The 18981-nt window shown below is 39.9% G+C and overlaps 1 protein-coding gene across 1 annotated transcript in view; it reads right to left on the reverse strand.

Moving 5' to 3' along the window:
* SLC38A11 (solute carrier family 38 member 11) overlaps nt 12109–18981 on the reverse strand; it is a 65324-nt gene continuing 58451 nt past the window's right edge. The window contains exon 12 of the mRNA XM_005676034.2: nt 12109–13322. Within this exon, the coding sequence (XP_005676091.2) occupies nt 13029–13322 (294 nt within the window). The 3' untranslated portion in view covers nt 12109–13028. The remainder of the gene's footprint in view (nt 13323–18981) is intronic.

Genomic DNA, 18981 nt, shown 5'->3' on the forward strand with positions numbered 1-18981 from the left:
CAGTGTTAGACTTTATTTTGGGGGGGCTCCAAAATCACTGCAGATGGTGATTGCAGCCATGAAATTAAAAGATGCTTACTCCTTGGAAGAAAAGTTATGACCAACCTAGATAGCATATTCAAAAGCAGAGACATTACTTTGCCAACAAAGGTCCATCTAGTCAAGGCCATGGTTTTTCCAGTGGTTTTATATGGATGTGAGAGTTGGACTGTGAAGAAAGCTGAGCACCAAAGAATTGATGCTTTTGAACTGTGATGTTGAAGAAGACTCTTGAGAGTCCCTTGGACTGCAAGGAGATCCAACCAGTCCATCCTGAAGGAGATCAGCCCTGGGTGTTCTTTGGAAGGACTGATGCTAAAGCTGAAACTCCAATACTTTGGCCACCTCATGTGAAGAGTTAAGTCATTGGAAAAGACTGTGATGCTGGGAGGGATTGGGGGCAGGAGGAGAAGGGGAAAACAGAGGATGAAATAGCTGGATGGCATCACCGACTCAATGGACGTGAATTTGAGTGAACTCTGGAAGATGGTGATGGACAGAGAGGCCTGGCGTGCTGCAATTCATGGGGTCGCAAAGAGTCGGACACGACTGAGCGACTGAACTGAACTGACTGAGTGCACACACATACACACATACATGTTTCATTTTAACTTACAATGTACTTTATAATTTTATGATAAAAATAAAGGACATGAGTGAATTGTAGCTAATTCAAAGCTAGAAGATTGATGTGAAGAAGTATCTACAGATCTTCCTCTACTATATGCCTGGGCTTAAGTCCTAATAGATCCATCATAAGTTGAAAATGGTATATGTCAAAATGCATTCAATACAACACTGAACATCATAGCTGAGCCTAGCCTACATTCAATGTACTCAGAACGCTTACATTAGCCTACGATTGGGCAAAATCATCTAACACAAAGCCTATTTTATAATAAAGAGTTGAACATCTTATGTAACTTATTGAATACTGCACTGAAGGTAAATAACAGCAAGCTCATATGGCCATAGAAATTGCAAATGTGCCTGTATTTACCCTCCTGGTGGTGTGGCTGACTTGGAGCTGCTGCCACGCCCAGCATTACCAGAGAGAAAAGCAACACATATGGCTAGCTTGAGAAAAGATCACAATTCACAACTCAAATTACAGTTTCTATTGAATCCATATCACTTTTGCCTAATCATAAAGGCAAGAAATTGTAAATCAAAAACAGTCCATCTGTACTCTTACATGCAAGAACAAATACTATTGAAAAAAAAATCCTAAAAAAATATTTGGCTATGTAAAATAAAAACTTCATCAGATAAAATAATCAATAACACAATTGAAAGATAAATAACGAATATTTTAAAGTTAATACATTATTCATAAAGGCATGATATCATTAATTCATAAAGAAAAAAGCAAATGGGAGAAAATAAGTGCATGCAATACAGTCCATGGGTTTCCCAAGCGGCTCAGTGGTAAAGAATCTGCCCGCAATGCAGAAGATAGAAGTTTGATCCCTGGGTTGGGAAGATGCCCTGGAGAAGGAAATGGCAACCCACTCTAGTACTCTTGCTAGAAAAATCCCATGGACAGAGGAGCCTGCCAGGCTACAGTCCATGGAGTTGCAAGGGTCAGATATGACTGAGTGACCGAGCACTAGCAATATAGTACATAGTAGCTCAAATTATCAATAAATTAATGGAAAACTCTCCCAGAAACCTAGGATATTATGATTTCTTCACGTTACAGGTGAGGGAAATGGTTTAAAAGATTAGATCCCTTGCTTGTGAGAATAAGGACAAGGTTGAGACTCATTCTTCTGATTTTGGACTCAGATCTCAAGCCCTGTCACATGGTGGCTGAGGAAACCAGTTTTCCTCACCTAGATAGGACTTTCTGTGGCTCACCCTCATAGTCAAGGGTTCTTGACATTAGAATGAGGAATACTCTCCCTTCTCTGGATACCAAACCCTCACAAAATTTAAGTTGTATGACTTAGCTTTTGCTTAGTTCTTCTTAACCCCCCAATTTTATTTATTTATTAATTTTTGGTTGCACTGAGTCTTCATTGCTGTGCTCAGGTTTTCTCTAGTTGTGGCAAGCAGGGACTATTCTTCATTGTGAAGGAGGAAACAGAGTTGGACTCCATCTTAGGCCAGGCTGCGAACATTAGGCTACATGCATGCTCACCCTCCCAATGGACTCTGAACTTTGCGCCCGGTGTCTGTAGAAGTGGCATACCAATGGAAAACCAGACCCCCCCACCCCCCCCACACACAAAAGACCCTCAGGACTTTGTACTTGGACTCTCCGTTGCCTAAAAGAATATGCTAATTATCTCTGTAACAGAACAAAGTCGTAAACTGCATTATGTTTATTGGGATATGACCACAGTCCTACTGATAAATGTCCATTGTTTATCTAGTCTTGTGACGCATGAATCATGGGTTAACTTTGATCGTATCTCTCTTTTACCTTGTCCAGACTAGTTTCAAAGAATTTCGGGAGGTGTGTTGAGCAAGTACACTTAGGGTATATAAGGTTTTCACAAAAACTGGTCAGGGTCCTTGGCTAAGAGGAGACTCTGCCCTGGGCCTGCCGGTGTAATAAACTGCACTCCACTATGTGCATTGTCCTTCTGAGTGAGTTTGTTTCCCGGAACGCATGGCTACAACGCTTGCAGCGCGTGGGTTTCTCACTGCAGTGGTGTGTCTTGTTGCTGAGCACAGGATCGAGGTGCACGGGCTCCAGAGCTGCAGCACTCAGGCCCAAGAGTTGTGGCACATGGGCTTAGTTGCCCCTCAGCACGTGGAATCTTCTCGGACCAGGGACTGCACCTGTGTCCCCTGCATTGGCAGGTCCACTATCCACAGTGCCACCAGGGAAGTCCCTGCTGAGTTGTAAATAGAGCAAGCCTGTGTGCTCACTCACTCAGCTGCGTTCGACTCTTTGCCACCCCATGAACTGTAACCCACCAGGCTCCCCTTCCCATGGGATTTTCCAGTCGAGCATATTGGAGTGGGTTGCCATTTCCTACTCTAGGGTATCGTCTTGGCCAGTAGTGACCCAAGGATGAAAGAGCAAATAAAACCAAGGAAGGTCTTGGAATGCAGGAACAGAAAAACGAGACCCTTATCATCCTTCCCTCCCCTATGTTGTAACTATTAATGGATTTTCAGTCCTTTTGAGCAGTATAACCTGTCTCCCCTCCTACCCTATAGGGAGAAGGTATTTGCCTTACTCTTCCTTCCACCCAGGATACCTGCCTCATCCAATCAACAAATGATCTGCAAGACCCCTATCCCATTCTTTGTACCCTGCGTATAAAAGTGGACCAAGGACCCTTGTTCAACGTTGGTTCTTCCTTGAGCTATCCCGATTTTCTAACAGAGTCTCCCACTCTAATAAATTTTATTTCCCTCCCATTCTGTCTCACATCTGGCAATTCTTTTTCAACCCTTGCACGGACTACACGGCCCAGGGGTCAAACCTGTGTTTCCTCCACTGGCAGGCAGATTCTTTACAATTGAGCCATGTGGGATACCCAAATAAAGCGTATACCTTTCATTACGTTTTTAATGTTAACAAAGTAGTTACACGTTAATCTTCATTAAAGCAAAATGTATCTTAAGCTGCTCTTCAGTCTAAAAAGCATATCTTATGACAGTGAATATTTTGCTTAATCACCTACTTACTTAATCTATAAGTAAAGGAAAGAGAATTTTAGTCACTTTCATACATTAATCTATTAAGACATCCTCTTTATACATTTAAATATAAACACTATGCTCAGAGTTTAAGTATGTATTGCCAAGATAATCCTGACTCCATACCCACCCCTGCTGTTTGTCTATGACAGATAAAATCATAAACTCAAGGCATGTTTCCATGCTAAAAACTTTCTGGTTTATTCATTTGAGCTCTTTACATACAAACTAGAAATCAACAGGAAATCTTGTTTTCCTCGTTTGTAGCTTTGCTTCTACCACAGTTACAAAAAAAAAAAAAAAAAAAAAACCACCTGCCATTATGATCCAAAGAAAATATATGGTCAATGTGTTTCAATTTTAGACCATGTTGGAAAAAATCATTTTTTAAATGCATGATTGTTCCAGAAAGAAAAACACAATAAACAGAAATGGACTTAATTGTTATTGCCATAAATCAATGATTTACACTTGTTTTTCTTCCCTAAATTCCCAGGAATGTGTTATCACACATTCTCATCAGTAACAGAAGCCCTTTATGTGGATGTAATAGACTCTCCAGGAGGTGGTTTCTTATTTAACTAAGATTCCTAGCGGATTCTGGGAAGCCCCTTCAGAAAGAACAGGGCCACCTGCACACTGGTGTTTTTCAAATTTGAAGGTGAACAAGCTGGGGCTCTTGTTTTTATGCAGATGCTGGCTCATTAGATTTGGAGTGGGGCCTTGAAATCTGCATTTCCAAAGAGCTTCCGAGGTAATGCCGGTGCTGTTGGTCCATGGACTCTACTTTTCAGGCAGGCAGTATAACCACCCCCCAGGTCTTAATCACCAATAGATACTGCACGTTTGTGAACCTGGTTATGGGTTTGATGCATTTGTCATTATTTGATCTGCGATTGAGTTCTGTTTGGCTTTTAGAGAATTTCCTCCAGTCAAAGCGAGGAATTAAATAATTCATGGATCTATTTGACACAATTATTAAAAAATTCTCTTAGTGTTTCCTGCAAATACCTTCCCAGTAAATAGAAAATCAGATATGGTGATGAGAATGAGCACTGGTCTCACATGTGGATCAGCAATGGCAGCAATAACCCCTGCACAGATGAAACGGTAGAACAAATGAGCTTGCTGAAGGATTCCTCAAGCTCCATGTGAGCTCTTATTCTTCTATGGGACCGAATCCCTAGACATTTGGTACTTGGTGATGCTGCTTTATTTTCTCCAGGTTGCTCATTCATCCCTTTCTTAATCTCTCTCCCAAATCAACCTTCATGGCTCAATCCTTCCTTTTTTTGGTCACTTACTCTATGCAAGGCAGTCTAAACACTGAAAAAATATGAATGACTATGGGTTTTAAGCTGTTTAATATTTATTTAGAAAAAAAAGGCATGCAAAAATAAGTGATTAAGGATTTCCAAAACAGCTGGGCTTGCTCGAATCTAATTCTGAAAGGCCAGTTTTATCTGGTGTGCAGAGGAAGCAGGCAAACACACAGCTGTTGTTTGGAGAATAGTACAGGTGTTGAGGTGAGAAACTACACTGGCTGGAGACACACAGGAGGGGCTTGTGGGAACACAGCTTTAAGCCATGCGGGTTCGCTGCGTTGGGAAACCACAGTGGGAGTTGGTCAACCTTCTGTCACCCATTTAAATGGAACAGTTCCTGTTTAATGCCATGAACTCAAATTTTATTTTTTCCAAGTTTTAATTTTTTTTTTTTTTTTGCAAGCAAAAGTCTTCTGGGCCTCTCTTTTTATGGACAGTGAAGCCACCATAAATGCTATTCAGAATATAAATGATGGTGTACATGTTTGTCAGGAAATGGAAAAACATGAAGGTGTTGACACAGCTTCCACCTGAACTCTTCCTAGGAAGAGAATGGAATTTGTGTTGACAAAATACAATGACAAGGTACGGAGTGAAGTGGAATCAGGGTCTTCTAAAGGCTTGGAGGTGCTGGGACCTCACTGAGGAAGTCACAGTGAAATAGGTGCTGGTTAATCTGAAGGAGATGGAAAATGAGAAGAGGAGGCGCTTAGGAGGTAAAGCTTATGTGACCCTTCCTCCTAAGCACTCTAAATTTTCAAAAGGCGCAACAGCAACACAGAATATACACAATGCATGCAGAGCCAACTCTTTAGAAAAGACCCTGGTGCTGGGGAAGACTGAAGGCAAAAGGAGAAGGGAGCGTCAAAGAATGAGATGTTTGGATAGCATCACCAACTCAGTGGACATGAATTTGAGCCAGCTCCGGGAGATAGGACAGGGAAGCCTGGCAAGCTGGAGCCCAAGGGGTTGCAGAGTCAGACATGATTTAGCAACTGAACAACAAAAACAAATGATGTGAATAGGTTTTTATGGAAATTGTTGAAGGGACTGTGTTTTGTATCTGGAGTGTCATGGACTTTTACAGGTACAGAGCAAGAGAACCTTGGTTTATGGTGTCAGAGAGAAGCGTAAGAATGTAAGCCAGGAAAATTTACGAAAATTAAGGAGTAGGCTCCTGAGTGTGGGATGGGGTTTAGGATCAGGTTTAACCAGTTCACTTGGGGGTGAGGAGTCCTCAGCTGGCATTTAGATTATACATTTTAAATAATTTGTTCTGAGAAAAATTTCCACCTGAAGCTAATATTTTAAATTTCTTAGTCTTGTTTAAAATATCTAATGTGAAAGGTCAGAGTGTCTTCTAGCACCTCCCACTAGGTTTATGCAATCAACTACCCCCTTCTACAAAACCCAAGGGTTTTCTAAGCCCTATTTTAAAAAAATATTTTTATTGTTAACTCCTTCCTTCTCTCTTCTTATGTGTTTTTTTTTTTACAAATATTAATTTATTATGAAATGCTTCTAAACACAGAGCACATAAAACCCAAGGTCATATCACTCAACCTCCAGTTCGTCTATGTCTTGCAAACAGAGAAATAACAGTTAAAAGGGTTAAGGTAATGTAAAAAACTTTTTTTAAGACTTTACAAGAATGCAAAGTTGTGTAAGAAATGTCAGAAGTCACCCAAAGGCTGTCATTCTGGGGTACAATAATTTTGCTTTTTTTCTTAGAAGATGTTTTCTCCCAGAGCCTAAAGAGCTAACGAACACTACTGTTATGAGAGGGACCTGACTGTAAGAAGCCTGGAGTGGATTTGTTTTTCTGGAACTAGCCCTGTTGTCCTCTGGCAAAACAAAATTAAAAGATAATAAACACACAGCTGCCACTATGCCTTGGAAACAAAATTTTTCAAAGCCTTTCAAATTTTAAACTGCAAAATCTTTTGTTGCCTCAGGTGTTTTCCTTAAATTGTTGCCTGCATGTTCCTAAACCACCTCTTCTTTTTAGCGTTCTGTCAAATTACTAAGCTGTCAGATGAGATTAAACAAGGCGGTAATTGTATGCTTTAAAGTTTTGACTGTTTGTTTCTTTAGGAACAATAATAAATGAAGGAATTAAAGTAAGCTTTTCTGAAAATTATAAATTTTACTTAAATACTTCTGAATTAGGTAAATTCAAGTTATTCAATGTTTATCCAAGCATCTTGAATGAGTAAGATATATGAGTATATATTGGCAAAAAATACTAAGTATGACATGGTCTTAGGCCCGAGCAGCTTGGAAATAAGAGAGACAAGAAAATTTTTATTTAGCAGTCAAAATGAACAGAAAGATATGTGCTGATTGGTACGCACTTGAAGAATTCTTTAAAGAATATTCTAAACAATTTCTGTGAAGCTTCTGTGCTTAATGAAGCAAAACAAGAACCTCAATTTAATTACCTAAACCAACTTGTTAGATGAATGACTGCATCACATTAACTTGCTACTTCACTGAATGACAATCATTATAGTTAGAAAAGTGCAATTAAACTAATAGGTTTGGCTATAAGTACAATCAACCATTTTCCCTTTTTATACTATCAATCTCACTTCCAATATTTAGGTACTTACTACGTTCAAGACACCATGTTATGGACTATGAAGAATAAAAAGAGACTTTAAAACACACTGTCCTCAACTTTTGGTCTGGTTGGCTGGACATGGTTTCTTCATATAACAACTGCAAGACAAAGAATTCCAAAGGAGGTGAAATTACCTTGCAGCAGAGTTGTCAGGGATGGCATGGGGAGAAGACTGGAGAACTAATAGAATGTGATGAGGATGAGAAAGGAGGGCTTGGATATTTCAGATGAGGAAATGGCAAGAATTCAAGAGCAACGGCAATAGCCCCAGAAAGCAATTTTGGTATAAAGCAATGCTTTAGTTGGTCCAGAAAAAAGAGCTCTTTCCTGCTGTCATGGAAGATGAGTCCAGAATGACAAGTTGAGGCCATATTATACAAGCTTCAGAGTTTGTACCTTATCCTGTAAGCAGAAGAGTTTATCATGGAAAGCTTTTGAATAGGCATTTGGTGTTATTAAAGCATTCATTTAGTGAAATGATTTGGAGTGATGCACAAATAATCTTGAAGGGAGGGGAGCCTGGAAGCAGAATGCTCAGCTAAGAGGCTGTGGCATTAGTCTGGGTGTGAGTTGGTAAGAACCAGAACCAGGTAGGTGTTAGGAATGAAGGACAGGCTAAATCTCTATGTGCCTTTTTTAAAAAAGGAAACATTTAGCATAACACTATAAAGGAACAATATAGTAAAAAATTCCAAAATTAAATTTATTGATAATCTTCATTTTCAATGAGCAGACTTTAGTGGAATGATCCTTTAAAGATAGCTACATGCATTCTTTATCTGTATGATGTTATTATGAGTACAACCCAGTTTTACTCATGTTCCAAATAAGAATTTTTTCCCAAGTAAGACATTTGGATTAGTCCTAGGAAAATTTGGTGTATTTTTGAGGAAACCGTATATTTTCTTCCTTCTCATAATAAGAACTATGGAGCTCACACAATCTTCCCTGAATGCCTGTAGGTTCCAAACCAGGCTTTCTGCTTAACACAGCAGCTGTGTTGTCTTTAGACCGTAATCTGTTTCCTTCTTTGTTCGCTGTCCTCCCCTCCCTTGTCATTACTCTTCACTAATCTTCCTGTCTGGGTTTCTCCTCTCCCCTCCTTGAGTTTCTCCAAATGAGTTTTCAAAGAGACAAAGGAAAAGTACAGTTACTCTGCCAAGAGCTCTCTCTCCTGTGTCCACTCTCCATTCCCTTCTGAACTCCATCCTGGCATTTCTACACACTGCTTGTCTTCTGCTCAGCCTCTGAACCAATGGTCCCACCTGGCATCTCTCTTTCGTCCAACCTCCATCCTTATTCAAATATGGTTGTTGAATCAACAGCAGTCAGATCACCCGGGAACTTTGAACAAATGCAAATTCTCGGGCCTAACCCCAGAACCAGAAACTCTGTTGGTGGGGCCCAGCAACCTGTATTTCAACAAGCTCTCCCATGATTCTGAGCCTCCCCTAGTGGCTCAGATGGTAAAGAATCTGCCTGCAATGCAGGAGACCTGGGTTCCATCCCTGGAATGGGAAGAGCCCCTAGAGAAAGGAATGGCTACCCACTCCAGTATTCCTGCCTAGAGAATTCCATGGACAGAGGAGCCAGGTGCACTACAGTCCATAAGGTTGCAAAGAATCAGACATGACTGACCAACTAACACTTTCACTTTCTTTTCAATGATTCTGACCCATGTTGACGTTTGTGAACCACGGCTCTAGAGGATGATGGTACTGTTTTCTTTCTCTCCCAGTCTTATGTTCTCCTGCTCATGGTACCTCTCATTCACTCTGCATGTCTACTCTGTTATCTGGGCAAATTCTTTCTACACTTTTTAGAATAATTACAGATTCTTCAAGGAGCTTATTTGATTCAGTTCAGTTCAGTTCAGCCACTCAGTCGTGCCCAACTCTTTGTGACCCTACGAACTGCAGCACGCCAGGCCTCTCTGTCCATCACCAGCTCCCGGAGTATACCCAAACCCATGTCCATTGAGTCGGTGATGTCATCTAACCATCTCATCCTCTGTTGTCCCCTTCTCCTCCTGCCCTCAATCTTTCCCAGCATCAGGGTCTTTTCAAATGAGTCAGCTCTTCACATCAGGTGGCCAAAGTATTGGAGTTTCAGCTGCAACATCAGTCCTTCCAATGAACACCCAGGACTGATCTCCTTTAGGCTTATTTGATTGGTGCAGCTAACTATTACCTCTATCAATGTCACTGAAGCATTGATGGGTCCCTCATCTCACGGTCACTTGCTGGTCCATGCTTGAGAATAACTGACAACACCTGGCCCTGTCAGTGGCCAGCTCTACTGAAAAACAGACTAGCACTGCTTCCCTGAGATGATCACAGCAGACAAACCAGAAGCAGGCCTGCTCCTTTCCAATACATTCATCTTTCATTAAGGTGATGTGTGCTGCGCAGTATGACTCCAGAGGAGGACTAGTTGAGATTTTCCTGGTTGGATAACCCTGATTTCAGAGTCCTTTTAGGAAAGACAAGAGACAACAATTATTGCTTGATACCACTGTAGCTGGTCAGAGGCAAAGCAATCTCCCTGTTTTGACACTGGACGTTAGGGTTGAGATTAGAGATCCTATTATAAGTGACAGGTACAAGGATCCAATTAGTAAGTTTCACAGATGCCATCCAATCTATATCCTTTAAAGGAAATGTGGTACTCTATGTTTGTATTAGTGTGTAATGGTACTATTCCCTCTCCCCCTTTTTTAAATTAAGAAGAACTTTATAAGGTCAAATAAGCCATGGTGCAAAACTGGATTAAATATTCAAATTGTTTTATTAGAGGTAAGAGGTAGCAGGCGCTCGGAATAAGTTTCAGTGGAAACCTCATTAATTTAAGGCAGAACATAGAAGCGGTGGTTCTTGAAGTTCTGAATGTTGGCAAAATATTAGTTAGTATTCTTGTGAAATCGATGTGTTTCTAACACTTACTCGACCATAATTTGAAAGATGTTGGTAAACTGTGCAGCTAATAACTGGATCCAAGGTAGTCTTTTTCTACAGTTGATTTGGAAAACACAAAACCAGAACAAATATTTGCTAGGCATTAATGCAGCACTCAGTTCCTATCTGGAACTTTTCACCAACTTGAGCCAAGGCTAATGTATCTGAAGCAATAGCAAAAGTACAAGATAATAGAAGGTTAAGCACTAAATTACGTTATCCCTGACGTACTTTTCTTTGTACACCCTTGGAAATCTCATCTCCTATGACTTTATCTAATAACTATGTAGGTCAGTGTTTCTCAGTCTTGAGTAATGTAGGGATGAACTGCTGCAAAATTTTCTCACATTCTCTCAGTTAGGAATGAAAGCATTTTGATTAGTATTTTTTAGTATTAGTATTTTTATTAGTATTTCACCAAAATGTGTATCAATATAAAAATGGATATAAATCACCTAACTTTATGATTCTTAACCAACTACAAAAACCAACTGTATAAATGAAATACAGAAAAGCTATATAGCCAAAAGAATTTGTATTAATTTAGTGGCATGGATGATGTTTTGTTGAAGTGAATACTACCACTCAAAGCCTAAGCATGGCCCTGCTGGCTAAGGGCAATTTTTTTTGCTTTCAACAGGCCTTTCTTATTATAAGTCACATGACAACTCAACTTTCACAACTTTTGTATTCAAACTGCTGCGAAACTATTCATTATATACTTCTTATGGGTTTTCTTTTTGGCTGTGATTTGTACAAACACATCAGGTGTGTATTAACTCTGTCATATTTTCTCACTATTCGACAGCAATTAATATAATACTATAGACTGTCAACTTGATTGAAATACAAATGAAAAGGTGAGAAATGAAATCATGGGTGATACATGACTTAAGCTAGCCATCCAAATGGGCCCAAATTTTCCTGTTTTTTTTTAAAAGACTGTCATGGGTATGAAAACATGAAATATTCATTGATATATAAAAAAATTCTCATTAAAAACTGAGGCCAGCTGTGACTAACACAGATCCCCACCCCCTACACCCCCCCACAAGGAAGCATTGGTGACCCAGCCATCAGCCAACCACCTCCAGCTCTCAGTTCCTTCAGGGTCTGCTCAGCTGCAAAGAGCTGCCCACGTGCAAGGACTATTGGAGGCAGGGGTGTTCAGACTTGGCTATTTCATTTGAACTGAGACAACTCTGAGGGGCCATATGTGCTCCAGATTCCCTGGGGACCTGGCTGCGGTTTGGTCAGCCTGCTCTACAGGTCCTTTTAGCCCCCCTGATCTTGCTTTCCCCCTCTCTTCCATTAGTTATATGTGTTAGTCACTCAGTCATGCCCGACTCTTTGGGACCCCTGTGGACTGTAGCCCACCAGCCTCCTCTGTCCATGGAATTCTCCAGGCAGGAATCCTGAAGTGGGTTGCCATTTCCTTCTCCAGGGAATCTTTCTGACTCAGGGATAGAATTCGAATCTCCTGCCTCACAGGCAAATTCTTCACTGTCTGAGCCACCAGGGAAGCCGAATAAATACCCCACATGGCACACTCCATCTTTCTGTCTCCTTCTGGAGAATCCAGTCAACAAGAGCATCCAAGAGTCTCTCTGAGGACCCCCAGAGTAATGAGAATACCTCTTGTGTAGCCCTGATTCTTCTCTTGAGGTTCTAGTCTGAAAATTCAGCTTCCCACCTGCTCTTCACATTCAACAGCACCACAGCTGATGCAGAACTGATCCCTTGAGCTTGTGCCTTAGAACAACTTGTGGTTTCTCCCCATTTTATACTTTATTTAACGGCACTACCATTATATTATCACAGGATCAAAACTTTCGAGGTAATTTTGATTCCTTACAGACCTTGCTCTGTATGTCCAGTCTATGAGTTATGCTTCCTAACATGGGCAGGACTTTACTCATTACTCCAGGGACTCACTTCCCTCTCAACAAGGCATGCTACTGAAATGACAATGGAGAGCTTCACTTAGTCTTGGGATATCTAGCCTCTTTAATCGTCTTGAGTTTTCCTTAGACTTTAAAAAACAAAAAGCCCTCTGTTTTTCTTAAAGGACACACAGAAAATTTAAACCCACAATCATCTACTCATTTTAGAGCACAATATATTGGTTTAAAAAGAGAAAAGTTCTTTGAGAGGATGGCAGCAAATGTCAAAGGCCTTACTTTTCCTTCTGCCTTTAAGATTTGTGCAGTACAGTCATTAAAACATTTATATTTTCCCGGGTTTAAGATAAAATACACTCAACTTTCTTTTCCTTTTTATCTTTTACATTGGACTAAAGAGTAAAGAAACCAAATCCCGATAAATGCCAAAGAAATAATTTTATAATATGGAGATTAAAACATGTGTGAATGTTATTATGCAATTTAGAAGTCTATAAAAATGCATATTTTTTTTAAAGGACGCAACTCACTGAAAGATACTGATGTTTAAAATTGAAAGTTGTGTTGTCAGTTGAAAACGAGAAATTGAAATGTTTGTGAGGGAGAAATTGTCCAGGGAGCAATAGAACATTTCCTGCCCGTGGCTGCAGTCTTGAGGGCTGGTGACTGCCATGACGAATCCAACAGCCATCACCACGGCACCGATGGGAAGCATGACACAGGACATAATCTTATCTGAGTGTGTCCTTGGTTCTTCAGACAGTTTCAGATAACATGCTGATGGAACGATAAAAATTAAGGGAGCTGCACAGAGCACGCCCTGCATATCGAAAACAAGAAATAAGATAATGTTACTGAGTGGAGCCTTTCTGGGGCAGTTTAGAAAAAAACACCTAGAAAATCTGTCTGTCATCATGCATGTGACAAGTATGACAGCTTCAGTTGGATCAAACAAAGGAAAGAAAAATAATTCCAAGAAAGACTTTCCATTTCTGACGGTATATTTACAGATTAGAGAAGTAAAACAACATAACAGTATATCAGGCTTGAGAAATAATAATCAGAAAATAATATAAAAAATAAAGCTGCTGGTATGGCTGATTCCTGGCAAACTCTTAAAGGTTCACATCATATTTCCTTATACTCTTCATCTCAAATTACTCTGCCATTTAAAACTGAGAGGTCTATTTGTCAACTGTGTACAAAAGGGGACTATTCGGAGGTGTACACAGGGCATGCATCTTCTCTTCTCTTTTCTTGACCTTGTAAGAAAGTAGGTGCCTGTCTGTGTGAGAAAGGAAAACTGTACCCCTCAGGGTACTTAGCATGAAATAGCATTTCTAAATCCTCTTTCAAGTAAAACTACTCACATTAATTATTCTAGAAAATTGACAGCAGAACTAAATAGCTATGACTCATCCTCCCTCCCCCACATTAGTTTATGGATAAGTCCAACCTGAGGGGGAATGTCAGATTGAAAATTACAGGGAGTATTGCTATCTATTATAAAAAGACCACAAGTTACTGACTTCAAAGGAAAGAGACTTTCCATTTGAGGAGGCCAAATCTATAAGGAATTCTGCAAATGAAATAATGTTAAAATTAAATGCATTTTAGATAATATATTTTTTGATTATGTTAAACATTATTTATATATTAAATAAAAGAAATATATGATTAAAATATATTAAATATAATCATATGATAAATGGTACCTTCTTAAGTCAAAAAACACAAGCATTTTTTTCTTTTAAATAGGCACTCAGTAAACATGGTAAGGTTAAGAATGAAAAAGAAGCATTCCACAAAATATATATTTTCCAAACTTGAAAAGTTATTATGGAAATTTGTAACTATACAGAAAAGTAGAAAGAATCATATAACAAAACCCTATACACCTATCACCTACAGTTTGAAAACTTTTTGACATTATTTTGGTAAAGTAACCCCAGGGGAAAATCATAGAAAACTGATTTTGAAATTGGGTGATGTAAAAGAACAGATTATACCTTAAAATATTTTTAAAAGAAGCATTGAAACATGTATACTATCATGTAAGAAATGAATCGCCAGTCTATGTTTGATGCAGGATGCAGGATGCTTGGGGCTGGTGCACGGGGACGATCCAGAGAGATGGTGTGGGGTGGGAGGTGGGGGTGGGGTTCATGTTTGGGAACTCACGAACACCCGTGGTGGATTCATGTCGATGTATGGCAAAACCAATACAGTATTGTAAAGTAAGTTCAGTTCAGTTCAGTTCAGTTCAGTCGCTCAGTCATGTCCGACTCTTTGCGATCCCATGAATCGCAGCACGCCAGGCCTCCCTGTTCATCACCATCTCCCGGAGTTCACTCAGACTCACGTCGATCGAGTCAGTGATGCCATCTAGCCATCTCATCCTCGGTCATCCCCTTCTCTGAGGTTATTGATATTTCTCCTGGCAATCTTAATTCCAGCTTGTGTTTCTTCCAGTCCAGCATTTCTCATGATGTACTCTGCATAGAAGTTAAATAAGCAGGGTGACAATATACAGTCTTGACATACTCCTTTTCCTATTTGGAACCAGTCTGTTGTTCCATGTCCAGTTCTACCTGTTGCTTCCTGACCTGCATACAGATTTCTCAAGAGGCAAGTCAGGTGGTCTGGTATTCCCATCTCTTTCATAATTTTCCACAGTTTATTGTGATCCACACAGTCAAAGGCTTTGGCATAGTCAATAACGCAGAAATAGATGTTTTTCTGGAACTCTCTTGCTTTTTCCATGATCCAGCAGATGTTGGCAATTTGATCTCTGGTTCTTCTGCCTTTTCTAAAACCAGCTTGAACATCTGGAATTTTATGGTTCACATATTGCTGAAGCCTGGCTTGGAGAATTTTGAGCATTAATTTACTAGCATGTGAGATGAGTGCAATTGTGCGGTAGTTTGAGCATTCTTTTGCATTTCCTTTCTTTGGAATTGTAATGAAAACTGACCTTTTCCAGTCCTGTGGCCACTGCTGAGTTTTCCAAATTTGCTGGCATATTGAGTGCAGCACTTTCACAGCATCATCTTTCAGGATTTGAAATAGCTCAACTGGAATTCCATCACCTCCACTAGCTTTGTTCGTAGTGATGCTTTCTAAGGACCACTTGACTTCACTTTCCAAGATGTCTGGCTCTAGATTAGTGATCACATCTTCATGATTATCTTGGTCGTGAAGATCTTTTTTTGTATAGTTCTTCTGTGTATTCTTGCCACGTCTTCTTAATATCTTCTGCTTTTGTTAGGTCCATACCATTTCTGTCCTTTATCGAGCCCATCTTTGCATGAAATATTCCCTTGGTATCTCTAATTTTCTTGAAAAGATCTCTAATCTTTCCCATTCTGTTGTTTTCCTCTATTTCTTTGCACTGATCACTGAGGAAGGCTTTCTTATCTCTTCTTGCTATTCTTTGGAACTCTGCATTCAGATGCTTATATCTTTCCTTTTCTCCTTTGCTTTTCGCCTCTCTTCTTTTCACAGCTATTTGCAAGGCCTCCCCAGACAGCCATTTTGCTTTTTTGCATTTCTTTTCCATAGGGATGGTCTTGATCCCTGTCTCCTGTACAATGTCACGAACCTCATTCCATAGTTCATCAGGCACTCTATCTATCAGATCTAGGCCCTTAAATCTATTTCTCACTTCCACTGTATAATCATAAGGGATTTGATTTAGGTCATACCTGAATGGTCTAGCGGTTTTCCCTACTTTCTTCAATTTAAGTCTGAATTTGGCAATAAGGAATTCATGATCTGAGCCACAGTCAGCTCTTGGTCTTGTTCTTGTTGACTGTACAGAGCTTCTCCATCTTTGGCTGCATAGAATATAATCAATCTGATTTTGGTGTTGACCATCTGGTGATGTCCAAGTGTAGAGTCTTCTCTTGTGTTGTCGGAAGAGGGTGTTTGCTATGACCAGTGCATTTTCTTGGCAAAACTCTATTAGTCTTTGCCCTGCTTCATTCCGCATTCGAAGGCCAAATTTACCTGTTACGCCAGGTGTTTCTTGACTTCCTATTTTTGCATTCCAGTCCCCTATAATGAAAAGAACATCTTTTTTGGGTGTTAGTTCTAAAAGGTCTTGTAGGTCTTCATAAAACCGTTCAACTTCAGTTTCTTCAGCGTTACTGGTTGGGGCATAGACTTGGATTACTGTGGTATTGAATGGTTTGCCTTGGAGATGAACAGAGATCATTCTGTCATTTTTGAGCTTGCATTGTAAAGTAAAATAAAGTAAAAACTTAAAATTAAAAAATATATATTTTTAAAAGAAAGATTTTTTTTCAGTATCATCATTTACTGAATTTACTTTGCTTTATACTAAGTACTACTCTCATACCAAAAATATACAACATCATATGATTTCAAAAATACAAGTTTTTAACAAAAACAGCAAGTCAGGAGAAATATCAATTAAGAGGAGCACATGAAGTCAGACTAGCCAGGCAGCAGCTAAAAATTTGGGGAAGAATAGGAGGAACCACACTTCATGGAAAATATTTCTATAGTCACAGACATAAGAATGAGAAAATACTAAGAAGTGTCATCTTCTAATTTGAAATATATGAGCAACATAATTTTGCTGTTCATAGTACCTGAATACAGATGAATATCTACAAAAGTACATGGCATATAAAGGATTAATTTTCATATGGCTACAGAGTCAGACACGACTGAAATGTCTTAGCAGCAGCAGCAACAGCAGCCGAGTTAAATGAATTTTGTATTTCTTAGGCTCCATTATGACATGTGAAACTGAAGTTTTTTGAATTATAAAAAACACTTAACTCAATCCATGCTTATAATAATTATCCTTTGATTTGTATGAAATAATTTTTGAAAATAAAAAATACAAACACAGGAGGAGTCCCCTAGTGGCTCGGTAGTAGAAAGTACGCCTGCACGTGCAGGAGACCCGGGTTTGCTCCCTGGCTCGGGTAGATCCCTTGAAGAAAGGAATGGCTACCCACTCCAGTGTTCTTGCCTGGAGAATCCCACGGACAGAGAGGCGCCTGGCAGGCTATGGTTCATGGAGTCACAAAGAGTTGGACACAACTTAGTGACTAAACAACAATATGTTTGTGAGTGCATGCATGTGTGAGTATGTGTACGTGTGTGTGTGTGTCTGTGTGTATGGAGATAAAGAGTGATAAAAGGCTGTTCATAGGAACAACGTGAAGCAACTTCTTCAGGAATTGTGGAGTGTGAAAGTGCTATCCGGGTGGAAACTGCAACCAGCTGCTGCTCAGAAGCTGTCATCAGTCAGTATTTTGGAACTCTTCCAAACCTAACTCGCTGGGCAGTGCAAAGCAATGGGTGTTCTGTTTATGTCATAATTCTTAAAGGTTGGGAAAGTAGCAATTAGTGGGAAAACTTTATAGCTTATGTTTGTACTGGAAGAAGTCCAGTAGAGTATCTTGTCTAGATAGCAGTTACTTCCTAAATATTTGAAAGCTCCGTCTTGGTAGAGATTGTTGCTAGGACCCAAGATTATCAGTAAAATGATAAAAACATCTGCTCTATTCCCTACAAATTGTGTGTATGTGTGTGCTCAGTTGCTCAGTCGTGTCTGACTCCTCGTGACCCCATGGACTGTAGACCGCCAGGCTCCTCTGTCCATGGGATTTTCCAGGCAAGAATACTGGACTGGGTTGCCATTTCCTCTTCCGAGGGATCTTCCCAACCCAGGGATCAAACCTACATCTTCGGTGTCTCCTGCATTGGCAGAAAGATTCTTTACCACTGAGCCACCTGGGAAGCCCATTCCTTATAAATTAGTCCAACTAATTTCATCTATCTAATATAGCCTTGTCAGAGGATACACCACTGGCTTAGTAATAATTTTCAAAATTTCCTGACAGCACATAAATGCCATAACTGTTTATCGAGAGACAAGAAAATATATAGCTTATTTATAAAAGGGGAAAGCACTATCCTTCGATAAAAAACACTACTGATGCCAGGGCATTTTTCAGTTTGCAGGTGGGAAATAACAGAAGGTGTTGAATATTTTTACTGGCAGTACAGATAGGAAAAGTATTTGAATTCTCCTACCTGAACAGAAACCTCTCATCTGATGCAAGGAGGCTGAAAACTAAAGAAAAGAATGCTTAAACATCCTTAAAATTTCTATTTTGTAATCAACCTCAACTCATGAAATGTGTTCCTATACCTTAAAGAGAAACTCTAGCTCAGAGGTCTTTGGTGGCTTGGACTACGGCTCGCTCGCTCTGTGTGCTCTTGCTGGGTAATAGGTTTGCTCTCTTCCCTCCACTGTATGCTGCACACAGTGCTTCTTGGGCTGGTTAGCCTGGCCACAGGCACCAGCTGCTTCATCTTTTCTCTTTGTTCTGCTGCAAGTAGAAACCCAAAGGACCCAATTACTGCAGATGCCTCCTTTCTCTAACAGCAACACTAGTGCCGAGATGTTGGATTGTTATTAAGAAGAATGGAATTTA

Source organism: Capra hircus, chromosome 2 (genome assembly GCF_001704415.2).
Source record: "Capra hircus breed San Clemente chromosome 2, ASM170441v1, whole genome shotgun sequence".
Lineage (NCBI taxonomy): Eukaryota > Metazoa > Chordata > Mammalia > Artiodactyla > Bovidae > Capra > Capra hircus.